At 45.9% G+C, this 23,192-nt stretch overlaps 1 protein-coding gene across 1 annotated transcript in view; it reads left to right on the top strand.

Moving 5' to 3' along the window:
- Window positions 1-23,192, top strand: part of RECQL5 (RecQ like helicase 5) — a 185,053-nt gene that overhangs the window by 118,469 nt on the left and 43,392 nt on the right. Inside the window, exons 13-15 of the mRNA XM_077459673.1 lie at window positions 1,464-1,494; window positions 15,834-15,892; window positions 21,707-21,780. Coding sequence (XP_077315799.1) covers window positions 1,464-1,494; window positions 15,834-15,892; window positions 21,707-21,780 — 164 coding nt within the window. The remainder of the gene's footprint in view (window positions 1-1,463; window positions 1,495-15,833; window positions 15,893-21,706; window positions 21,781-23,192) is intronic.

The following is a 23,192-nucleotide window of genomic DNA, read 5'->3' as shown; positions in this document are numbered from 1 at the left end:
GCCGCCTCTCTGTTATGTGTAAACAGTGAGAGAGCTGCTACAGCATAGTGCTGGATTGAGTGAGGACTGAGAAAATATTTGGGGGGGGGGGGGGGGGGGTCGCAGGGGTGATACAAACACTGGGACATTTTTTACCTTAATGCAGGGAATATATTAAAATAAAAAATGTCTTTACAATTAGAAAAAAATAAAAATGGAACCCCCAGAAGTGACATCAGAAGAAGCGGTAAAATGTTTCAGGAAGAACCTCCCCTTCAACAGCCGGCCTGATATCCTACCTCTGTGACCTAAATGCCGATCTACTGCATACATTAACTCCATGCTAGCTATAGCAGAAACATAGGGATAGTTCAAAAGTCCCCTGGAGAATGTATTCACAAGCCTACAAATGTACAGTTTATGATGTGCCCAAGGCTTTCATTTTTGTGAATGGAGCCAGAATGTGATTACAGATCTGACAATAGTGTTCATATGAGCTGTAACCACTCCTGATGTCAGTGGGGACACCGGCCTTCACCGACATCGGGATTAAGAGCCAGGAGCTGATGTTTTGGCTAAAACGAGAACATTTATAAACCTGTCCTTAACACAAGTCACCATGGTGGAGAAGATAATTATACAGATTGTAGATGGGAAGGGTCAAACCTCAAGAACCGATGGAATCATTCAGACTGGCAACCTGCAGCGAACATCTCTGTACACAAGAAATACTAAATCTTGTGTACAGTCTTTTTAAAAGGGCCCAGTAAAAAAAAAAAATGCAATTATTAATTTTGGAAAATTAATTTTAAGACTTTAGAGCAACAAGAAAACCACAAATGTTTTCATTGGTTAATTTAAGTTCTCAGAGGATTGGAAGCCAGGAGAGTCACCTGAATGCAGCAGAAAATTTTTGGGTCTGCTTGGTTTCCAAACTCGCATGTTATTTTAAGTTATACATTTTAAACAAAACTAATTTCACGAGTATCCCTAGTCTAGCTCTTTCATTATTTACATTATATTTGTCAGAGAGATGCATGGAAGACTAGAACATCTCTGCTACTAGATTTGTAAAACTCAAGTTTTGGAACTTGTGCTCCAATTATCCCAATCTACAGCCTTGTTTCACCTATTTTTTTCCTTTTAGTGGTTAAGGCTTGTCATCCTGGCGAGTCTCAAATTTTACTTGTGGTCCTGTCGAGGCTTATGATTGTTTTGACTGGTGTTAACAGCCAATCCAGTTGTAACTGTTAACATTTATAATATTTTGCCCTGATTATATGGCAAGCATTGGGACATTAGCACATATGGTAATTGGATTTGGACTACTTGGACTATTTTGGGACTTTTTTTATTTATTTAGCTGTCTATTGACTAATACAAGCATGCAAAAATTACTATTGACATCATCGCTAAATAGCAAGTTCACACAGCTGTGCTTCAGCCCAAGGAATTCTCATCTTCCTTTCTTTTTTTTTACACAGAGCAAAGAGCTGGAAGAATTCATTCCTCCAAGTAGGTGAAAAAAACTACAGCTAATGATTAATTGCTTCAACTTAAAGTGAACATATGCTCCATTTTAAACTTTTAATAGTAATACATCTACCTAAAAACAGCTACCACAAAATGTCTGCTTTTACCTTTATAATCAAGGACAACCTATTTTGTGCTGCTATTTGATTTAGTGTTACTTAATTACTTGGGACATAATTAATGGTTAAAATATACTGTATGTAAGGCCAAACCTTCCATAGTTTTGAATACATGAGGACGTTGTAAACTGCTGGGAAGATTCAGCCTTAATATTTGTCCTAGTGACTATTTTCTCCAGTTCTGTATAGAAAGATGAGAAATCCAGAATATTAGATCTGTCCTTGAAATCAGAGATGTTGGTAAATGTTAAATATGCCAGTAAAGAAGCTTCTTTCTGTAACTGTCTAAGGGGCGTTTTCCTCTAGTTTGAAGAATACTTTATCTTTCTTCCTTTTTGTGTTTCTATGACAGGAAGTGAAAGACTCCTTGGAGCATGTGTCCACTGGGAGGGTAAAGACTGCTGAATGTGGCTCATCTCCTTCCTATCTGATCTGGTGGGGGCCACAGAAGGCTAAAATCCATTGCTGTGCTAAATCAAGGCTTTGGCCTTTCTGTGAGCCTGGATTATTGATTTGAGTTCCCAAAGGGTTAGATTTTAGGAGTACCAGCTCTGATACTCTTTTGTTGCCAGGTTGGGAGGTGCTTCAATACTTTTTTGTGTTTTAGCACTGTGACGCATTTGAATTTGATGCCTTTTCCAGGCTCACTGTCTGGTTGCAGTTACTGAGGCTGTACAGACTGGAGATTCATACTACATATGTGTGTTCCATTTTGGACCACACTTAAAGATTGGCTCACTCTCTACCACCAACTTGTAGTAACTTAAGCACTCTGATCCTTCAGAACATGATTGGGCTCCCTGCTCTTTCTAAGTGACTAGTCTCAGACCGCATTATCCCTTCCAGTGTATCGTGATTGCTTGTGGGAATCCCTCACTTGCAGTAATATTATGGCGGATCATAAGCCATTCAGGGCTTGCAACCTTGCTAACCATTCTGGGTCAAGGGGCTAGTTTGCAATGCACCCCCTAAGTTTTCTGAGACCAATAGCTTAGACCTCTGTCCCTGCATGAGCCACTACCCTCTTCAGGGGCCTCTTTAACCTCTTTACGGGCGACAACCTCATCTTGCTTATCTACAGATGAGTTCTCTGCTATTATGTGTGAGTTTATGGGGGAATAGTTCAGCCATGATTGCTTACTTGGTGTACAAGTACTTTAGCTGTCTGGTTCAAGGACATGTCTAAGTATCCTGGTTATATCCTGACGGATGCTTCTGTGCTCCAGCATCTGGAGCTCTTACATTGCAGCCTTGCTCTATTGTGTTGACAGACCCGAAAAAGAAGTCCCGTTTGTTTATGCTAGGGCTCAAAGGCAAAACCTTCAGTTCCAAAAACAAGTTCTTCTCGTAAAGGGTTGTCCCCACTTTTCAAAGTGGGAGGAGTCTGCTGTTCTTTGCAACCATCTGGTTCTGAGCTTTTGAAGACATTTGAGTCCAGAACATGGTATCCATAGGCTACAGGCTGGATTGTTTACCTCTTTCTCTCCTCCGCTTCATGTGGTCAATTCCATTGTTCTGGGGAAAAAAAAACAGTTCTAATGTTTATTTTTAAACCCGTTTACAGTTCCCAAGATGAAAGGGAGCATCCAACCCTATAATGGAACTGAAGGTCCTAAACACCTTCCTTCAGGTATAAAACTTCTGCATTATATTTCCAAGGTCAGTTATTTCCAGTCATTTCTTCCCTCCATTTCTTCCCTCCATCCAGGGAGACCTTCTGGTCAGACATCAAGGAAGCCTACTTACATATGACCATCTGCTGTTGGCACACAGCATTACCAGCTTGTTTTCCTTCTGTTTGGTATTTCACCCATCACCTTCACCAAAGTGCTAGCCCCTGTTCTCTCTGCTTTGCTTTCAGGTGTCCCCATAGTGTGATAGCTAGACAACCAACTTTTACGGGGAAAAGTCTGCACGACAAAGAACATACTCTCCATTCTCATGTTCAGACTTTACAATCCAGAAGCCACGCAGCCTTCCACTTTTAGATGAGGCTTCTGGGCCTAATGGTGGCATCTTTCAAAGCAGTTTCTTTGGCCAGTTTCACTCCTGACTGTTACAAATCACCATTTCGACAAAGTGGGTTCTTTCCCTTGACCATCGCACATGCCTAACCAGAAAAATCAGGCTCGCCCTGTCTTATTGATTCAAAAGTCCAGCACTATAGTTGTGGAAATCCTTCCTCTCACTGAGGTGGAAGGTTCTCACAATGTATACCCCAACCTGTTGAGCTGAGGAGTCCTGGATACCTGATTCAAGGGACTTGGTCGTCGTCGGATGCTCAGCTCCTGATCAACTTTATTGAATTTAGCATGATTTGATTATTCTTTAAATGCTGGACCTCTCAACTGCAATGTAATCTTTTCTTTCAATGGTGTTTTCTTTTCCTCCCATCTTAATCAGGACACTGTCCTACCATCTGTCTGTCCTGCTCCCAAACATCTTACAGGCTCCTCAAAGCAAAGCTCCACCCAAAAGGTACCTGCTCCCACTTTCACTCCGACCGTCCAGTGAAGTTCTCCCCTCCCACAGTCTTTTAGGACACATGACAGGTCCCAGAAGACTGCCGGACCAGCCGCTCTGCGTGCGTAGTAGACACCTGGCTGTGAAGCTGCAAGCTGTCACAGCCAGGTTCCCATAGAAAGGATGCCGGGGAGAGAAAGACAGAGAATGAAAATGGCAAGGCTGAGCCCAGTGCTGAAACATGGAACAGGAGAGTGGTTATTTATTATCCACTAAATGACTCTATGCATTTATGGCAGGAGGCCCCTTTTGTCAGCTAAAGAATCAAACCCAGGTTGAGATAGACAAGACCTACAATGAAGTCAGCAGCTACAGTTTTTGTAGCTGCTCACTTTAAATGTTTTAACAAAGGAGACTGAGCTCCTCTTTAACACAGTCTGACTCTCATTCCTGAAGGATCTCATATTGGGTAATCTGCTTACTGTTCCACCATTGCTAGGTGGTGTCACGTACCTGATGGCTGAGCCTGACGTGCAGAGGAAGGCCTCTCAAACAACCTCGGCTCAGGGACCACCGATGTTGTAACAGTGGCCTTGAGAGCACGGTGGTGTAAAGGTGCCTGACAGACAGCAGATGTTGGTAGATCAGCAATCTCTGGGCTGGTGGCAGCAGGTAGTTGGAGACTGGCAGGAGTATACAGGACAGAGGAGACACTAGATGCATGGTCAGTCGACCCGGGTTGGCAACAGATGGTCAGATGAAGGTATCGATGGCAGGCAAAGAATGGTCAAGGTACAGGCAGAGATCAGCAACGTTAGTCCAGGCAGATAGGCAAAAGTCCAGATACAGGCCAAGGTCAGGATAAGAGAGCTGTAACTGAGTTAGAGGCAAGCCGGGTCAAATACAGGAATCGGCAGGATCAAGTTTCAGGAACACAGATACAGTTGCAGATCAGACAGCAAAGTATTAGTGAACATGCTGCACTTACTTATGGCATATGGGCACCAATGTTATTGGCGTGTGTGCACAAATTCTCGTGCGCCATTGCACATTTCTGTGCCTGGCACAATGGACACCTGCAGGATCGTGCATGCACATTTGTGTCTGCCTTTGGGCAGCCGCTGCGCCATGGCCAGCATATCCTTAACAGGTGGATTCAACAATTTATAATTTAAGCCTATTCTCTCAGGGACAAAGTTCCTTCTTTTCCCTTCATAACACACACTCGGATAGCGTCTCTTGGTCTTTTCAGCACCATATGTTTTTTAAGTTTTGCTAGGCTGATGCTGGCTTGAGTTGAAAGGTTCCTGAGTCAGCTCTGTAATTTTCCGAACCCACTGTGATAACCTGTTCGTTTTTATGGGTCTGTTGTCTTTCATTTGCAGTGTTGCCCAATCTTTAATTAGACTGCTTTTGGATATTCCTGTGAACATGACTACTTCTCCTGTGTCCCATAATTTCGATTAAGAACATTTTTGACTTGCTGTAAAATCCTTTTCATGAAGTATGTTACGAGACACACTTTGGTAGCGTTCCTGTTAGGGACAGACTCACAACTCATGGGGCCCCCTGTGTCCTGTTTACACGCAAGCCACACCCACACAAACCCCCACCCACCAGCTTGCACTACATTGATGCCTCAATTTTGGGACAAACTTGAGATAAACAGTGCACAGGGGGCAGCAGGTCAGAGCATGGGAGGTCAAGCAAGCACAGTACATGGGGGGGGGGCAGCAGGACAGAGCATGGGGGAAGCATGGCAAAATATAGAAGCCAGACGGTCAGAGCACAGGGGCTCAGGAGGGGACACTACATGCGGAGCAGCAGGGCACATAATGGGGCACACCAGGGCACAGTAGGACACATTACATTGGGGGGGGCAGCAGGGAACATTATAGGAGGCAGAGGGGCACATTATGGGGCTCGGCAGAGCACTTTATGGGGCACACCAGAGAACATTACATGGTGCAGGATGGCACATTATGGGGTACAGCAGAGTATATTGCATGAGGGCACATTAAGGGTCACTGCAGAGCACATTAGGAAGGATGACGTCATATTATGGGGCATAGCAGGGCATATTACATGGGGGGCAAGAGGATACATTATGAGGCACAGCAAGGCATATTGCATGGGGGCAAGAGGGCACATGGGGCACAGCAGGGGATATTATGTGGAGCAAGAGGGCACTTTATGGGGCACACAGTAGGGTACATCACATGGCACACAGGGTACAGGGCACATCATGGGGCATACAGTAGGGCTCAGGACACATCACAAGGCACACAGAAGGGAACTGGACACACAGTGGGGCAGGGGGCACACAAGACACATGGAGCACACCACAGGACACACAGTAGGGCACATCATGGGGGATACAGCTCATGGAACACATGGGGCACACATCAGGTCATGGAGGCACGGAGCAGGGCATGGAGCAGACATCGGGGCATGGGGCACAGAGCAGGGCATTTGGGCCAACAGTTGGGCACACAGCAGCATACAAGCAGCTACACTTTACTTCCTAGACGCAGAATAGCACGGGAAGCTTATCAATTATTAATTATTACACTCAAACACCTTATCAGACAGATACAATGTTTATTATTGAATGTACTGCACTCCTATTCATCTCATTCAGAGCTCAGTTTTTTAATATTTTTCCAAGGACCAAAATAAACAGCATTTCCTTGTATTCTGAAAGGGCATTGTTCACTGAGAAGGGCTATATTTGTATAATGGCACCATAGAGATGAAAAAAGCTGGTAAGCTCAAAGAAATATGTTGTGAGGTTTCATGGTAAGCTTTTTCTTTCTTCATGGTAAGCTTTTTCTTTCACTCACCACCTCTCTCATCTAAGGCCTAACAGCGAATTAGCTCAGTTCTCCAAGCTATTTGTTATCGCAATTATTATTTTTAGAAGTCAGTGGTTGTACTGGAAGAATGCGATTTTTGTGCTCACCGTAAAATCCTTTTCTCTTATATTCACCGACTGACACAGCTTCTCTTAGCCATTGGGTTGTTACGCCCACCTTTAGGAGAATACTAGGCATTACATGTTATGTAACGCACATAACTTTCCAGTTCCGCCCAGGGGGCGGTCCCTTAGGTAACAACCTTCCAGCCTGCCATTCAGTCATCAGTTTTATTTTGCCTAGTGAAGGAGAAGGACCTAGGAACCCTGACGGGCCCATCGGCCCGTGTTTTTTTTTTTTTTTTCTGCAGAAGCATGTTTTTTTGCGCAAGATGATGGATCCTGTGATCTGCTATCAACAGCCGGCTGAGTGACAGGCTGGATACCCTTATCCTTGTAGTCTCTCCAGTCCGGCCATTGGGCGTGTGCAGGCCAGAGCTCTGCGTTGGGTCGGCCACGACGAAAACCTCAGGCTCCAGAGGTGGTCGTTAGCTTTTATGCTCCGGGGCACACACATGACTGGGCTACTGATGTCTGCGCCACAGTGTGCCGGGCCAGCAGCCACCCAGTACTGATCAGCGAGTGGGTCTTTAATGGAATTTCTCCCAGCTCTTCAGGACTGCTAAGTACAGCTCTCCCTGCCTCGGTGGGGCTGAGTAGCTGGGCATTCCCTGGGAGGTCGATTTGGGTGTCCCTCACCTCCCTCTCTTCTCTCCCTGTCCCTTTCTCCCTCCCCCCTCCCTGTGGGGGAAGCTGCAGTACGGTATATGTGTGCCTGGGCAGGGCCTCTCTGGGGGGTTCTCACGGGGGGGGGGGGGGTTGCGCGGGCTGCGCGGGCTGGCTGTGTCTCCTGGGTCCTGTTTTTCATGTCCCTGGAAGGTGCCTGTGCGACTGTGCTTGTGTCCTGTACAGTGCTGTGCTCACCGCCATTGTTCCTCTCTGTCCCTCATGGCTTGCATACAGCGACCATCTTAGCTCTTCTGGGCTTTGGTGGCCATTTTCCCTGTGATTTGTCCTTATACTGCACGCCGGTGGCCATTTTCTGGAAGCCTGAACATGTTTTTTCAGTGTTCTCTAGCTGCAGCATGTGCTCCTGTGCTCTGACGGACATTTACCCTGTGTCTTATGTTCTTAGACTGGGTGGCCATTTTCTTTGAGCCTGAGCATACTACAGAGCGGTTTCAGCACCATTAGCAGTTGCTTCCACTGACACAGAGCTGATTCCTCTGCACCTGGGAGCCAACAGAGACTAGAGGCACTGCCTGCTGGATAGTGCAGAACCCCTCAGGGTGGTGAGTCCTGCAGGAAAGTGCCCCTCAGCCTGCAGCAGTAAGGAGGGTGGTACTGTCACTGTCCTAAGTCCCCTTCGGGTGACATACAGGGTAGGGTCAGCATGGCTTCAGAAACTGTTTCTTCCCCCGAAATCCAGGCAATTGCAGCTGGTTTGCCTGCTGACTGCGCAGGGCCCTTGGACACCTTATCGGCGCTCCTCAATTGGTTTGTTACCAAGATGGAGGCGGTGCGTGGGCGCAAAGGTGCTAAAAAGCAGCCTCTGGCCCCGCTGAGGCTGGTGACCCTGCTCTGTCGTGTTAGATGACACTGTCCAGGACCGTTCAGACAGTGAGGATGAGTCCCCGTCTGAGTCTGTGCGCAACAAAGTGCTTGTTGGAGCACCTATCACAGTTTTCAGGTTAAACAAAGTAAACCAGAATCCTGGTAGAGGGGACTCCTGCATTTAAGGATCCCACGGACAGGAAGGCCGAGGCAGTGGCTCGTTCCCTGTTTACGGTTTTGGGGTCAGCCATGCGACCAGTACTGGCATCCGCACTAACTGAGTGGGCAAAACTTTTGCACCATGAATTGGGAGAACAGGCTTCTCCTGTCTGTGTGGAATTAGCAGACCAATTAGTGCAAGGCCTGAAGTACGTTTGTGACGCGGCCCTGGATACTCTCCCTCTGTTATCCAGGGCTTCAGTATCAGCAGTGGTGCTGAGGCGCCTGATTTGGTTGAAATGCTGGCCTGCTGACCAGGCATCTAAAAAAGCCCTGACAGATCTTCCCTTCCTTGGCGAACGGCTCTTTGGAGCCTCCTTGGATGACATTATTAAGAATGCCACAGGGGGGTAAGAGTACTCTACTCCCACAGGCCAGGAAGGCTAAGGAGCCACGTCGTAGGCAAGGGCCCTCTTTTTCCGCTCATAAACGTTTTTTTCGTCTGCCCGTAGCTTTGGCTAAAAATCCCCAGCCCGACAGGACAACCACGGAAGGACAGAAACTGGAGCCGCAAGCCTAACAAGCCTGCGAACAAAAGTGCTACCGCTTGAAGGTTTGCCCCCACCCATGACTTGGGTGGGGGGTCGCCTTTGGGAGTTTGACACCCGGTGTTCCTCTCGACTGTCCGACCAATGGGTCTGCGATCTGATTTCCTATGGCTATAAAATAGTTTCTCTCTTGGCCGCAAAACAGATTGTTCCCCTCCAGCATACCCGTTTCTCTCGGCTCGCCTGGAGGCCCTCTTGGGGGCAGTAAGGGATCTGCTGAATCGCGGGGTGATTGTACCTGTTCCGGAATCTGAACATTTCTAGGGGTTCTACTCAAACCTGTTTGTAGTTCCCTAGAAGGAAGGGGTACGTCCAATCTTGGATCTAAAAGCCCTCACTCACTTTGTGAAAGTGCAGAGGTTCAGAATGGAATCAGTTCACTCAGTAGTCACTGCACTCCATAAAGGAGACTCCCTGGGTTCTTTGGACATTCAGGATGCGTACCTGCACATACCCATATGCCTCCGGCATCAAAAGTTTCTATGGTTTGCAGTCAGGGAAGCCCAGTACCAGTTTGTGGCTCTACCTTTTGGTTTGGGATCAGCCCCCAGAGTCTTTACCAAGGTATTGGCTCCAGTTTTGGCGTTACTGCTGCAACGTGGGATCGCGATCATGGGATATCTAGACAATCTTTTCCTGAGAGCATCTTCCACCTCAGAATTAGAGGAGGATGTGGCGATCACCATACAGACACTGCAAGAATTTTGGTGGCTGTTAAACCTAAAGAAGTCGGTGGTAGTACCGACCCAGCGTTTGGAGTAGCTAGGCTTGCTGCTGGACTCCAGAGAAGCAAAGTTTTTCTCCCTTCAGACAAGCTGCAGACTCTCAGAGCCGCAGTAAAACTGCTGATGTGTCGTTGCTTCGCTTCTGCATGTGAGTCCTGGGACTCATGGTTGCCTTTTTCGAGGCAGTATCGTATGTCCAGTTCCACACCAGAGTTCTGCAGAAGGAGATTTTGACAAAGTGGGACAAATCTCGACAGATCCAGGTGAGCTAGTTGGTCAGAGATTCGCTGATCTGATGGCTGAGGTCCCCAGTGCTTTAATCCGTGAAGTCGTTCCTGCCCCTGAAATGGACAGTGATCACAACGGACGCCAGCCTATCCGGCTGGGGTCGAGTGATGGGGGTTCAGTCGGTTCAGGGCCTCTGATCGGCAACTTGGATTCCTCCAAGCTAAGAGCGATCAGGCTATGCCTCTCCACTTGGTCGATGAGACTGCAAGGGCCACTGCGGTGGCATACGTCAATCACCAAGGAGGAACAAGAAGCTCAGCCGCTGCATGGGAGGTTGCTCACATACTTCGGTGGGCAGAGCGACATGTACCAGCTCTGTCAGCCATTTACATCCCGGGAGTGGAGAACTGGCAGGCGGACTATCTAAGTCTCTAGATGCTGGACCCAGGAGAATGGGCGTTGCATCCGGAGGTGTTCAGGTTGCTGTGCCTGTGGTGGGGCACACCAGACGTGGATCTTCTGGCCTTCCATCTCAATCGGAAGGTGCAGAGATTCGTGTCCAGGACAAGAGATCCGTGGGCAGATGCGCTGGTGGCTCCGTGGGATCAGTACCAGCTGATCTACTTCTTTCCTCCACTGAAACTGTTACCACGTCTGCTTTGCGGAGTGGAGGTCTAGGGGATCCTAGTCATTCTGGTTGCCCCAGATTGGCCTCAGCGTCCTTTGTACACAGACCTAGTAAGCCTGGTGGTAGACCCTCCATGGCGACTGCCGTTACGAGAGGACCTTCTATCTCAAGGTCCGATTCTCCATCCTGCTTAACCATTGCTGGCTTTAACGGCACGGCTATTGAGAGCCAGCTGTTGAGGAACAGGGGTCTGTCGGACTTGGTGATCCCCACTATATTGAGAGCACGGAAATCTTCTTCTCTGAAGATATACCATCGTACCTGGAAGGCCTACATCTCCACATGTGAGGGAAAAAGGATGGCATCTGCGCTCCTTTTCTATTTCCAGGATCCTGCTTTTCCAGCAAGGAGTAGACCAGAAATTGGCGTTAAGCAATATTAAGGGGCAAATATCAGCCTTGGCTGTCTTTTTTCAGCGACCCCTGGCATCTCACTCATTAGTGTTCAAGGGGTTCAACATGTAGTCCCTCTGGCGCGTCCACCGTTACCCCCGTGGGATCTGAACCTGGTGTTATCGGTGCTTCAGAAACCGCCTTTTGAAAATATTAGGGAGATTCCCCTGTTGACCCTTTCCCAGAAAGTGGTCTTTCTAGTGGCCATCACATCGGCCAGGAGGGTTTCGGAACGGGCGGCCTTGTCCTGCAAGTCGCCCTATCTGGTTGTTCACAAGGATAAAGTGGTGTTGCGTCCGCAACCGTCCTTTCTGCCGAGAGTGGTCTTGGCTTTTCATATCAATGAGGACATTGTGTTACCATCTCTGTGTCCTAAGCCGACGCATCCTAAGGAGGTGGCCCTTCATGCTCTGGATGTGGTTCGGGCTCTGAAGGTGTATTTGTCTACCCCAGCTCCCTTCTGGAAGTCAGACTCACTGTTTTGGTGGCTGGTCCAAAGAAAGGCATGGCGTTCTCGCCGGCCACCATTTCCAGGTGCATCAGACAGATTGTAGTGCAGGCCTATGCCTTGAAGGGGCAGGTGCCCCCTTTCTGGTCACGGCCCACTCTACAAGGGCAATCGGAACGTCTTGGGCCTTCCGACACCAAGCGTCTGTCGCTCAAGTGTGTAAAGCGGTGACCTGGTCGTCTGTCCACATGTTTTACCAAGTTCTACAAGGTAGACGTCGGTGCATCGGCTGATGCCTGTTTTGGCCGCAAAGTTTTGCAGGCGGCCATATAGTTGCAACTGAGTATGCAATATTCTTCTTTTTTCCTGCTTTTTCGATAAAAACGCAGTACCGTTGACGTAATGCACTGTTGCATTACATTCCGCAGGTTTTGGTGCGGTTGTGGGTAGGCACTCCTGTTGAGGGTACCCTGGTTTTGTGGTGGATTTCTCCACGCACGTCGTTTTTGTGGGTAAAGTTTCACTAGTTCCCACTTGTCATGGTGGATGACGTTTTTTTTTTTCATGCGGTTTACCCACCCCTCATTTGGCACTGCTTGTGGACGTCCCAATGGCTAAGAGAGGAGCTGTGTCAGTCGGTGAATATAAGGGAAAATAGGATTTTTTGTACTCGCCGTAAAATCCTTTTCTCTGTAATTCACCAACTGACACAGCACCCACCCCTCCTTTTTTCTCTTTACGTTATACTGCTTGTTGACGTACTGATGACTGCAGGGCAGGCTGGGGGGTTGTTACCTAAGGGACCGCCCCTGGGTGGAACTGGAAAGTTCTGTGTGTTACATAACATGTAATGCCTAGTATTCTCCTAAAGGTGGGCGTAACAACCCAGTGGCTAAGAGAGGAGCTGTGTCGGTCAGTGAATTAAAAGAAAAAGGATATTATGGTGAGCACAAAAAATCCTATTTACTCTGAGTTAATTGTAGGATGCAGGATGCTAGGTGCAACTGAACTAAAAGAGGTGCCCCTCTGGTTGTGTCCATCCCCCCATTTGTAATACAGGATTCAGTTAGAAGCCAGCAGTGCCAGGTTGACAACACCAAGACAGCCAAAAAAAGACTGGTTGGGTGCTGAAATCAGAGAAAAAGATTTTACAGTGAATACAAAAACCCAATTTTCTCTATCATTCATTGAATGATATAGCTTTACTTCTTCACAAATGGGATGTCCCAAGGCAGTGTGAAAGACAAAGGGGTGGGCTCATAACCAAAATAATGGAACAGAGAACTGACCCCAGATGAAACAGACTACCACCTGCATAACTTTCCAGCCAAGTTGGCATCCGCTGAAGCAGCTACCTCAACCCCGTAAAAATCATATAAAATTGTGAACTGATGACCAAGTGGCTGCCTTGCAAACTTGAACAACAGAAGCAGAAAGATGAAAAGCCCATGATGTGCTAAGCGCCCTTGTAGAATATGTCATAGTTCTGAACGGAGCCTTGCTGCCCAGAGAAATGTAGGCCTGGATCACCATCCTACGAGCAGTGGAAGACAGACTACACCAAATTGAGGCTTGGATCTGTGAGACCACATCCAGGCAAAGAAGAGCCAGCTCTGATGGATGAGAGGGATGTGGACACAATGAAGAAGATATCCTTGTTGAGATGAAAGGCCAACACCACTTTTTGCAACAAAGACAGCCTAGAATGAAGTACCACCTTGTCTCACCAAGGAGGCCAAGGTTGTAACAAGGCTGATAAAGAAATATCCCATATAGTCTCAATAGTAATGCTGACAAATCAATATTTAGGTTATGAGGTGATAAAGGAGCCGCAGAGGGCGGCTTAAACTTACTAAAGGCCAAACAACAATCCATGCCCCATTGAAGGGCCACTATAAACCTGCGGGGATGACCTCCAAGACCCACAAAAAAAGAGGAAGGCCTACTAGGTGCAATAATGGTCGAGAAGTAGACTTTTTGAGCCCAAGGCATTTTGAAAAGGAACAGCTGGGATATGCCTATGTCCTTTCAATAATGGTTCTCAACAGTCATACCATTAAAGCCAGTGACTGTAAGCAGGGAGGAATAACAGATCTTGTAGAAGAAGTTCCAGGCAAAACGGAAGACAACAAGATGACTGCAACTAGCTGAACAAGATATGTGAACCAAGTATTGCGTGGCCACCATCTGGAGCCACTTGAACATCCAGTAGCCCTCGTGCCTGATCCTTGCAAGCAACGTAGGAAGATGCTTCAGGGAAGGGAAAGCATAAATTGAGTCCTTATGCCACAGAACATCAGATGGATGATCTAGCAATCTTGGAACTCTCTTCCAGTTGACCAGGATATCTCATTGAAGAGGTCTGGTGTAATGTGCATATAGAACCGCTTGCCACCTTGAGACCTAGAATCCTCATGGGAAAAATGGACAGACGCTGTCAGTCGAGGGAGAAGGCAATAAAAAAAGAGATAGAGCCGGGCACCAACAACTGTAAATAGACCATTTTTTTTGTATGTGTGAAACAAAAGGCACAATTATGTGGTCAAAGCTCAACTGTGCTGCTGTCAGATAATATTGGATTAATGCTGGGGGACTGAAAAAAAAAAAATGACAGCGCTCGGTGGCTTGGTGTAAACTATAGGTTTGGATAGCTGCAATAGTCCACAGCCAATGGCTGGAAAATCTAATTAAAAATTTAAAAAAAATACAGTGGATCTGGATTAGAACTCTTATCTTATCAGAGTTGCGTACAGAAAACACAGAAATCTGTGTAAAAAAACAATTGTATTTTGGAGAGCGAGAACAGCAACTGGAGGCAGTGTAAAGTGACAAGAAGTCTCAGTTTATCCATGTGTCTACCCAGACCCTTGACTGTGACCACTGTTAGTGGTGAGATGTACATTTGACCCATCTGTTAGCTCAGGGGTCCATGACCTGAGGTGAGCGGTTTCTATAATAATTTCTACCTCGGCTCTCTACGTTTTCTACTTCATAAAAGACTTTGAATTATTGGAGGGTTAATTATTAGCACTGCACTGTTATGCATGTAAGGTGGCAACATCAAACACATTCATGAAGAAGTAAAGAAGTGTTTTTCAATGAATGACAGACAAATCATGATTTTGTTGTAGTTTAGCGGATTGAGCCTATAGGCAAATAACCATGTGTGACTCAACAGCAAGGCAATACAAATACCCTTCTGTACTACACACATGGTCGTTTGCCTATAGGCTCAATTTGCTAAACGACAGCAAAATCATTACTTATCTTTGGTTGATTTCTCTTCTCTTTTAAAAGCAATACATTAAGAGTTGTGCAGTATACCTTCTTCATTCTCGTGCTGTAGTGTGAGAATGAAGAAGGTATACTACACAACTTTTAATGTGTTGCTTTTTAAAAGAGAAATTATTTGAAGATGACACTTTTGAATATTTTAAGCTCATAAGTTGGAACATACCGTGAATGGTCAATGTTTTTGCTAGACGGCCAGCCAACAGAATGGAGTAGGGTGTTAAACCTCGACTTGTCTCACTGAAACCATTGGATAGATCTGTCTTTTAGAAAGAGGTATACCCCTCCCCAATTTAGCTGTATTCCACCAGATCAGGAGACCGATGCAACCTGGTTCACCATTCTGCGGGGCATATGATCCATTAGATAAAGCCTTTTCCAAGTGTTCCCTATAGACAATGCACTACCACAACTTTTAGCCAGTGCCTTTCCTCTTTCTCCTCTCTTTATTTATATGAACATGTATGCTTATCTAAATGTATCAGTTGATGCAGCACTTTAAAAAAAAAAAAAAAAAAGAAGGCCTTTGCATGTCTAAAACCTAATGGCACGTTATAATGTTAGAAATGCCAGGCTGGTGCCTTGGATGCAAGTCCTCTTTTGATATTGGTTCACCTAGTAAGGACCAGTGTCTGTTAATTTATGTTGATACTTTAGATTTTTTTGCATTTTTCATAGATCACATTGGTTGCACAGAGTTGTTACAATTTTCTATATTTTTACCTATTATAGGTGAGGATTCTCCACTTAGGGATGGGGCTAATACTAAAATTCCTAAACTCACAGTCAAGGTAAGGCTTAATGTACACGAGACGTTTTTACAACCTCTCCTGAACGATTTAACTTGATAGATAGTAACCCACGTTTAAAATGTCAGTTTTGCCACATTTTGCATTTAGAAGTGTTTGAAAAGTGTATTTTTTTAAATGGCCAAAAATGAAAAACGCCTGTGAGCGAAATTCGAAGTACCACGTTTAGCAGCATTTAGAAGCATTTGGTGCTTGAAATGCCTCTAAACTCAGCATCTGATACCCATTTTTTGCATTCCAAAAAAAGCCTCTAAACTCAACTGCCAAGAAACAACTATAAATGACCCTGTGTATATGGACAGCTAAGATAACATAGAGGAGAGCTCAGGGGCAGTTGAAAAAATGCCTAAGGCCTCATGCACACGAGACGCAGATGAAACCTCTGTTAAAAAAAAGCTGAAACGCGCGTTTAGAAACGCGCGTTTTGCCGCGTTTGCATGCCGCGTTTAGACGCGTTTGCGTTTAAACGCGTTTATAAAGATAACATCATGTAGACCCTCCCCAAGCTCTCAAAGCATTTTTTTTTAACTATTTCTGCTATTTTGATCAGAGTGAGCAGCAGCAGCATAGAGAGCAGTTGTACACTTGCATTTGCCGTGTCACTTGCCACGGCACCTGCCACAAGTTGTGGATTGTCCACTTGCCACGTCACTTGCCACAAGTTGGGGATTGTCCACTTGCCACATCACCTGCCACGTCACCTGCCACAAATTGTGGATTGTCCACTTGCCACGTCACTTGCCACATCACCTGCCACGTCACTTGCCACGAGATGTGGATTGTCCACATTCCACGTCATCTGCCATGCCACCTGCCACAAGCTGTGGATTGTCCACTTGCCACGTCACCAGCCACATCACCTGCCACAAGTTGTGGATTGTCCACTTGCCACGTGACTTGCCACATCACCTGCCACGTCACTTGCCACATCACCTGCCACAAGTTGTGGATTGTCTACTTGCCGCGTCACTTGCCACATCACCTGCCACATCACTTGCCACGTCACCTGCCACAAGTTGTGGATTGTTCACTTGCCACGTCACCTGCCACGTCACCTGCCACAAGTTGTGGATTGTCCACTTGCCACGTCACTTGCCACAAGCTGTGGATTGTCCACTTGCCACATCACTTGCCACGTCAGCTGCCACGTCAGCTGCCACGAGATGTGGATTGTCCACTTTACATGTCATCTGCCATGCCACCTGCCACAAGCTGTGGATTGTCCACTTGCCACGTCACCAGCCACATCACCTGCCACAAGTTGTGGATTGTCTACTTGCCGCGTCACTTGCCACATCACCTGCCACGTCACTTGCCACGTCACCTGCCACAAGTTGTGGATTGTTCACTTGCCACGTCACCTGCCACAAGTTGTGGATTGTCCACTTGCCACGTCACTTGCCACAAGCTGTGGATTGTCCACTTGCCACATCACTTGCCACGTCACCTGCCACGTCACTTGCCACGTCACCTGCCACAAGTTTTGGATTGTCCACTTGCCACGTCACTTGCCACGTCAGCTGCCACGTCACTTGCCACGAGATGTGGATTGTCCACTTTTCACGTCATCTGCCATGCCACCTGCCACAAGCTGTGGATTGTCCACTTTCCACGTCACCAGCCACATCACCTGCCACAAGTTGTGGATTGTCCACTTGCCACGTGACTTGCCACATCACCTGCCACGTCACTTGCCACATCACCTGCCACAAGTTGTGGATTGTCTACTTGCCGCATCACTTGCCACATCACCTGCCACGTCACTTGCCACGTCACCTGCCACAAGTTGTGGATTGTTCACTTGCCACGTCACCTGCCACAAGTTGTGGATTGTCCACTTGCCACGTCACTTGCCACAAGCTGTGGATTGTCCACTTGCCACATCACCTGCCACGTCACCTGCCACGTCACTTGCCACATCACCTGCCACGTCACCTGCCACAAGTTGTGGATTGTCCACTTGCCACGTCACTTGCCACATCACCTGCCACGTCACTTGCCACGAGATGTGGATTGTCCACTTGCCATGTCACCTGCCACGTCACTTGCCACGTCACCTGCCACGTCACTTGCCACGTCAGCTGCCACGTCACTTGCCACAAGATGTGGATTGTCCACCTGTCACATCACTTGCCACATCACCTGCCACGTCACCTGCCACAAGTTGTGGATTGTCCACTTGCCACGTCACTTGCCACATCACCTGCCAAGTCACTTGCCACAAGATGTGGATTGTCCACTTTCCACGTCACCTGCCATGCCATCTGCCACAAGTTGTGGATTGTCCACTTGCCACGTCACCTGACACAAGTGGATTGTCCACTCGCCACGTCACTTGCCACATCACCTGCCACAAGTGGATTGTCCACTTGCCACGTCACTTGCCACGTCCCCTGCCACAAGTGGATTGTCCACTTGCCACGTCACTTGCCACGTCACCTGCCACAAGTTATGGATTGTCCACTTGCCACGTCACATGCCAGTCACCTGCCACAAGTTGTTGATTTTCCACTTGCCACGTCACCTGCCAAGTCACTTGCCGCGTCACCTGCCAGGTCACTTGCCACGTCACCTGCCACAAGTTGTGGATTGTCCACTTTCCACGTCACTTGCCACTTCACCTGCCACGTCACTTGCCACAAGTTGTGGATTGTCCACTTGCCACATCACTTGCCACCTGCCATGTCACTTGCCACAAGTTGTGGATTGTCCACTTGCCACGTCACTTGCCACAAGTTGTGGATTGTCCACTTGCAATTGCAATTGTTTAAAATATTTTTCTAATGGTTTTTCATCATTTGCAATCATTTTTGAGATTTTTAATGTAAAAAAAAAGGTCACCTTTAAAAACGCATATAAACGCAAACGCGTTTGAAACGCAGAAATTTTTGTTTCTGAACGCATTTTTTTGCTTCTGGAAAAACGAGATTAAACGCAACTGCATATAAACGGAAAAAAAACGAGACTGTGTGCATGGACACATAGGATAACATTGAATGAGTTCAGGTGCAGTTGAAAAAACTGTCCAACTGCATCTGAACGCGCGTTTAACTGCATCTCGTGTGCATGAGGCCTAACTGATCCTAAACGTCCGTTTACCAGCAGCAGTGTACATGAGGCCTAAAAGATGAAAAAAGCTTGGCATTAATCACTTGTCTACCGTGGTAATTTTCTTTTTTGAACGCGTTAAAATTTGCATTTTCTTGCTAGAAAATTATTTTAAAGGATATGTAAACCCTCACCTTGTAAAACAGCCCATTCAGTTTAAAATAGAAATGAAAGGCAAAACATTTGTGTATAGATATGGACAAACAATATAAATACCCTTTTTTTTCCCCCTCTTTTTATAGGTGATAACATTCCCTCTGTTCTCAGCTGCATAAGAGATGGGGGTGGAGAAGCAACAGAACACTGAATTTACCAGTGAAATGCTGTGGGGGGGGGGGGGGCGTGTTTGGACAGGTCTGATCATTAGAGGGCACACTGAGTTCCAAGCACAGCTGAAGAGCTGACCACTCTATGCTCTCCTGCTTAGTGTGGTCAGTTTTTAATTGGAAAGTAGAGGGACCAGCAGGAACACCAAGGATTTCACACTGTGGAAGCTATACAAAGAGAACAGGATATTGTTTTCATATAAGTACCTGGTACAACAGGCACATTCAGATTCAGGATACTTTATACAACCCTTATTAATCCCAAAAGGAAATTATTATTTTTTGGGTTTACATACTCTTTAAACCCCCAAATACTGTGTATATTTTCTGAAAGCACGAACCAAATAGAATTGTGGCACACAAAAACACAAATACAATATTTCTTGGTTGAATTGAAAAATATGGGATTGCGTCAAGTAAGTAGATACCAAAATGTTAAAACTTAAAATTGCGTGTGCTCCTGAAATGGCAAACTATGGTACTCAAATTTGAGAGGACGGTTTGGGTAATATATTGAGACAAGATTGGTGATGTAGCTTGGGGCTGAGTTGTAAATGGCTTTGTATGTTAGTATTTAGAATTTTATTCGTAAGGCAATGGGAACCATTGTAGGGGATTTGCAGAGAGGGTTTTGGAAACTGAGAGGTTGGCAAGGTGGATGAGTCTAGCAGCAGCATTCTTAATACACTTAAGGGGGATACCCTGTGTAGAGGTAATCCTATTAGGAGGGAATTGCAAAGGCCAAGGCGAGGGATAACAAAGAAATGCCTGAGTTGCTTAATGGTTTCATCGCTTAAAAAGGGGCATATTATGGCGATTTTATGGAGGTGAAATCGACACGGTTTAGACAGTGATTGGGTTTGGGGCTGAAAGGACAGGTAAGCATTCAGGATTATACCTAGCTAGCACCCTGGCATATGGGAGGAAATGATAGTTGTGATATTGATCTTGATGGAGAAATAAGGGGAGGGAGGGGGCACAGGTGGGTGTGAATATGAGCTCAGTTTTAGAAAGAATTTGTGGCAGCGTTGTGACATCCATACTGATATGTAATTTATTAAGTTAGTATTGCGGGAGGAGACTGGTGGGGTGAAGGGTGGAGTAGAGAGATGAATTTGGATGTCATCAGCATAGAGATGGTATTGGAAGCCATGGGAGTTTATCAAGTGACCAGCGGAGGTGGTGTAGATGGAGAAGAGAAGGGGTCAAAGGACAGAACCCTAGGGGACCACTACAGAAAAGTGTAGAGGAGGGTACCGATTTGTAGGCAACACTGGAAAAAATGCTGTGATGGGTAGGAGGGGAAACAGAGTTTTCGAGGCCAAGGCAGTGGAGGAGGAGTTGGTGGTCAACAGTATCAAAGACAGCAGAAAGGTCTAGTAGTATATAGTACTGGCTACTAGTTTTAGCAGTTAGTAAGTCATTGGTGAGTTTTAGTAGGCCAGTTTCTGTGGCGTGTTGTGAGTGAAAGTCAGGCTGTAAAGGGTCAAGAATTTTGTTGTCAGTGAGGTAGGAGCTCAGAGGATTGTAGACTAGATGTTCTAAAAGTTTAGAGATAAATGGGAGCAAGGAGATTAGTCTTAAGTTGTTAAGGCTGGTAGGGTCCAATGAGTGCTTTTTGAGTATGGGGGTGATCAGTGTATGGCTCTAGAATTATAGCGCTCACTCTGACGTTCACAGCGATACCTCGTATGTGTTGCACAATTGCTGTTGACATTAATGTATGCACACCCTTAATAGCATTGATAGGTGACATGTTCTCATGATGAAGACATTAGTGGTATATTAAACCCTCAATCTCTCCCCTGCTCTCCACTACACCTATTCAAGCACATATTGTGCTACAGTAGCCTGGGAATGACTGTGCTGTGAACCTAGAAGTGACATAATACACATCACTTTGGAGTTCCATCATTGCACAAGAGATTGGAGAATGGGTGTTCTTTGATCCCCTTTTTGAACAATGGGTTACTGCCTTTTACTGCTGTCTTAGGCTTCCCAGAGGAAAAGGATTAGCCGGGAGCCACGATGACTGGTACTGGAGGGTGAAGGAGGGGGTTAGCACCCTTTCGGCACTGTAAAGTGATTGGGCAGCTCTACAGCTGCCTGATCACTTTTACATGAAAGCTGATTGCCGGCTTAAAAAAGGCACATAAATGTACCTTGATTGACAAGGGGATAAGCATATATGTATATACAGTGTGTGTGTGTGTGTGTGTGTGTGTGTGTGTATATATATATATATATATATATATATATATATATATATATATATATATATTTATTTTTATTATTATTATTTATATTTGTTCTAAAAGTAAGAATGATTGCTGTATTTTATTGGTACCTGTTCTGATTTTAGGCTAGGGAGCATTGCCTTAAGATGCTGGAAGAAGCACTGAGCAAAAATGCCCAAATGACTGACAACCATTATAGGTAAGATTGATGGTCTTAATTGCCCAGTTTTCCAGTGTGCTACATTGTGTCTGTGTGCATGGCCAACCTTTTACAACCTCAATGCCAAAAAAAAAAGTAAAAACAGGATGCAGTGATTTGAAAATATCATAAATCAATATTTTATTCACAATGGAAAACCACATCAAATGTTTCATTTAAATAATAAAAAAAAAAGGTCATTTTGAAATTGATGGCAGCAGCATGTCTCAAAAAAGCTGGCAAAGTAAGTGGTTCTAACAAGGAAGAGCATTTTGGGGTAATTGGCAACAGGTCAGTAACATGAGTGCAAAATACGGTGCAGCTGTGCATGGTAGCCAATCAGCTTCTAACTTGAACTTGTTCAATTAGGCTTTGACGAAAAAAAAAAAATGGGAGTTGTGCCAGATTTTGCAATCCCCAGTTTTAACCTCAGAGTGTCTCAGAAGTAAGGATGGGCAAAGGTTCACAAATCTGTGTGTGTCTAGAAATTGTTCAACAATCTCAGAATGATATGCCTTAAAGTGGTTGTAAACCCTTAAAACACACTTTGACCTACAGGTAAGCCTAGATTAAGGCTTACCTGTAGGTCCAAGAAATATCTCCTAAACCTACACGGTTTAGGAGATATTTGCCGAAAGACAGGCACCGCTGTCTACGGCGCATGCGCCGTAGACAGCGGCGCGCAGGCGCACTAAGCGCGGCACCCCCCCGTGCGCATGCGCGGGAGTGACGTCATCGCGGCTTCGTTGAATGACGGTGGCGGAGTGGCGAGACCCACCGAGAAGATGGATGCGCCGGACTACAGGGGACAGCGGTGACTTCGCTGGCTCCTGTGTCAGGTAAGTTACACATAATGGGCTACTATGCGATGCATAGTAGTTCATTATGCTTTACCTTTGCAGGGAATGAAAGAGGAAGTAAACCCATTAGGGTTTACTTCCTCTTTAAAGTAAAATTGCAAAGCCTTTAAATATATCTACAATATATAATATTAAAAGATTCTGACAATCTGGAGAAATCTCTGTTTGCAAGGGACAAGGCCAAGATGCAATATTGTATTCCTGTGATCTCTGGGCCTTCAAATGGCATTGGGTTGAAAACGGGCATGATTCTTTGATGGACATCACTGCATAGGCTCAGGAATACTTTAAAAAAATAAATAAATCACTGTCTGTGAACACCATTCGCTATGCTGTCCAAAAATGTAAGATAAAGCTCTATCATTCAAAGAAGAAGCCAAATCTGAACATGATCCAGAAATGCTGCCAAAAGCTTTTTTAAAATGGTCTGTTGCAAAGTGGAAAACTGTTCTGTGGTCAGACAAATCTAAATTTGACGTTCTTTTTGCCATTCATGGGTGTCATGTCCTCCGAACTAAAGAGGAGAAGGACCTTCCGGCTTGTTATCAGTGC

Source organism: Lithobates pipiens, unplaced genomic scaffold, assembly GCF_037356315.1.
Source record: "Lithobates pipiens isolate NorthernLeopardFrog02 unplaced genomic scaffold, aLitPip1_a1.2 Scaffold_28, whole genome shotgun sequence".
Classification (NCBI taxonomy): Eukaryota; Metazoa; Chordata; class Amphibia; order Anura; family Ranidae; genus Lithobates; species Lithobates pipiens.
This window is presented reverse-complemented; position numbering and strand designations above follow the sequence as displayed.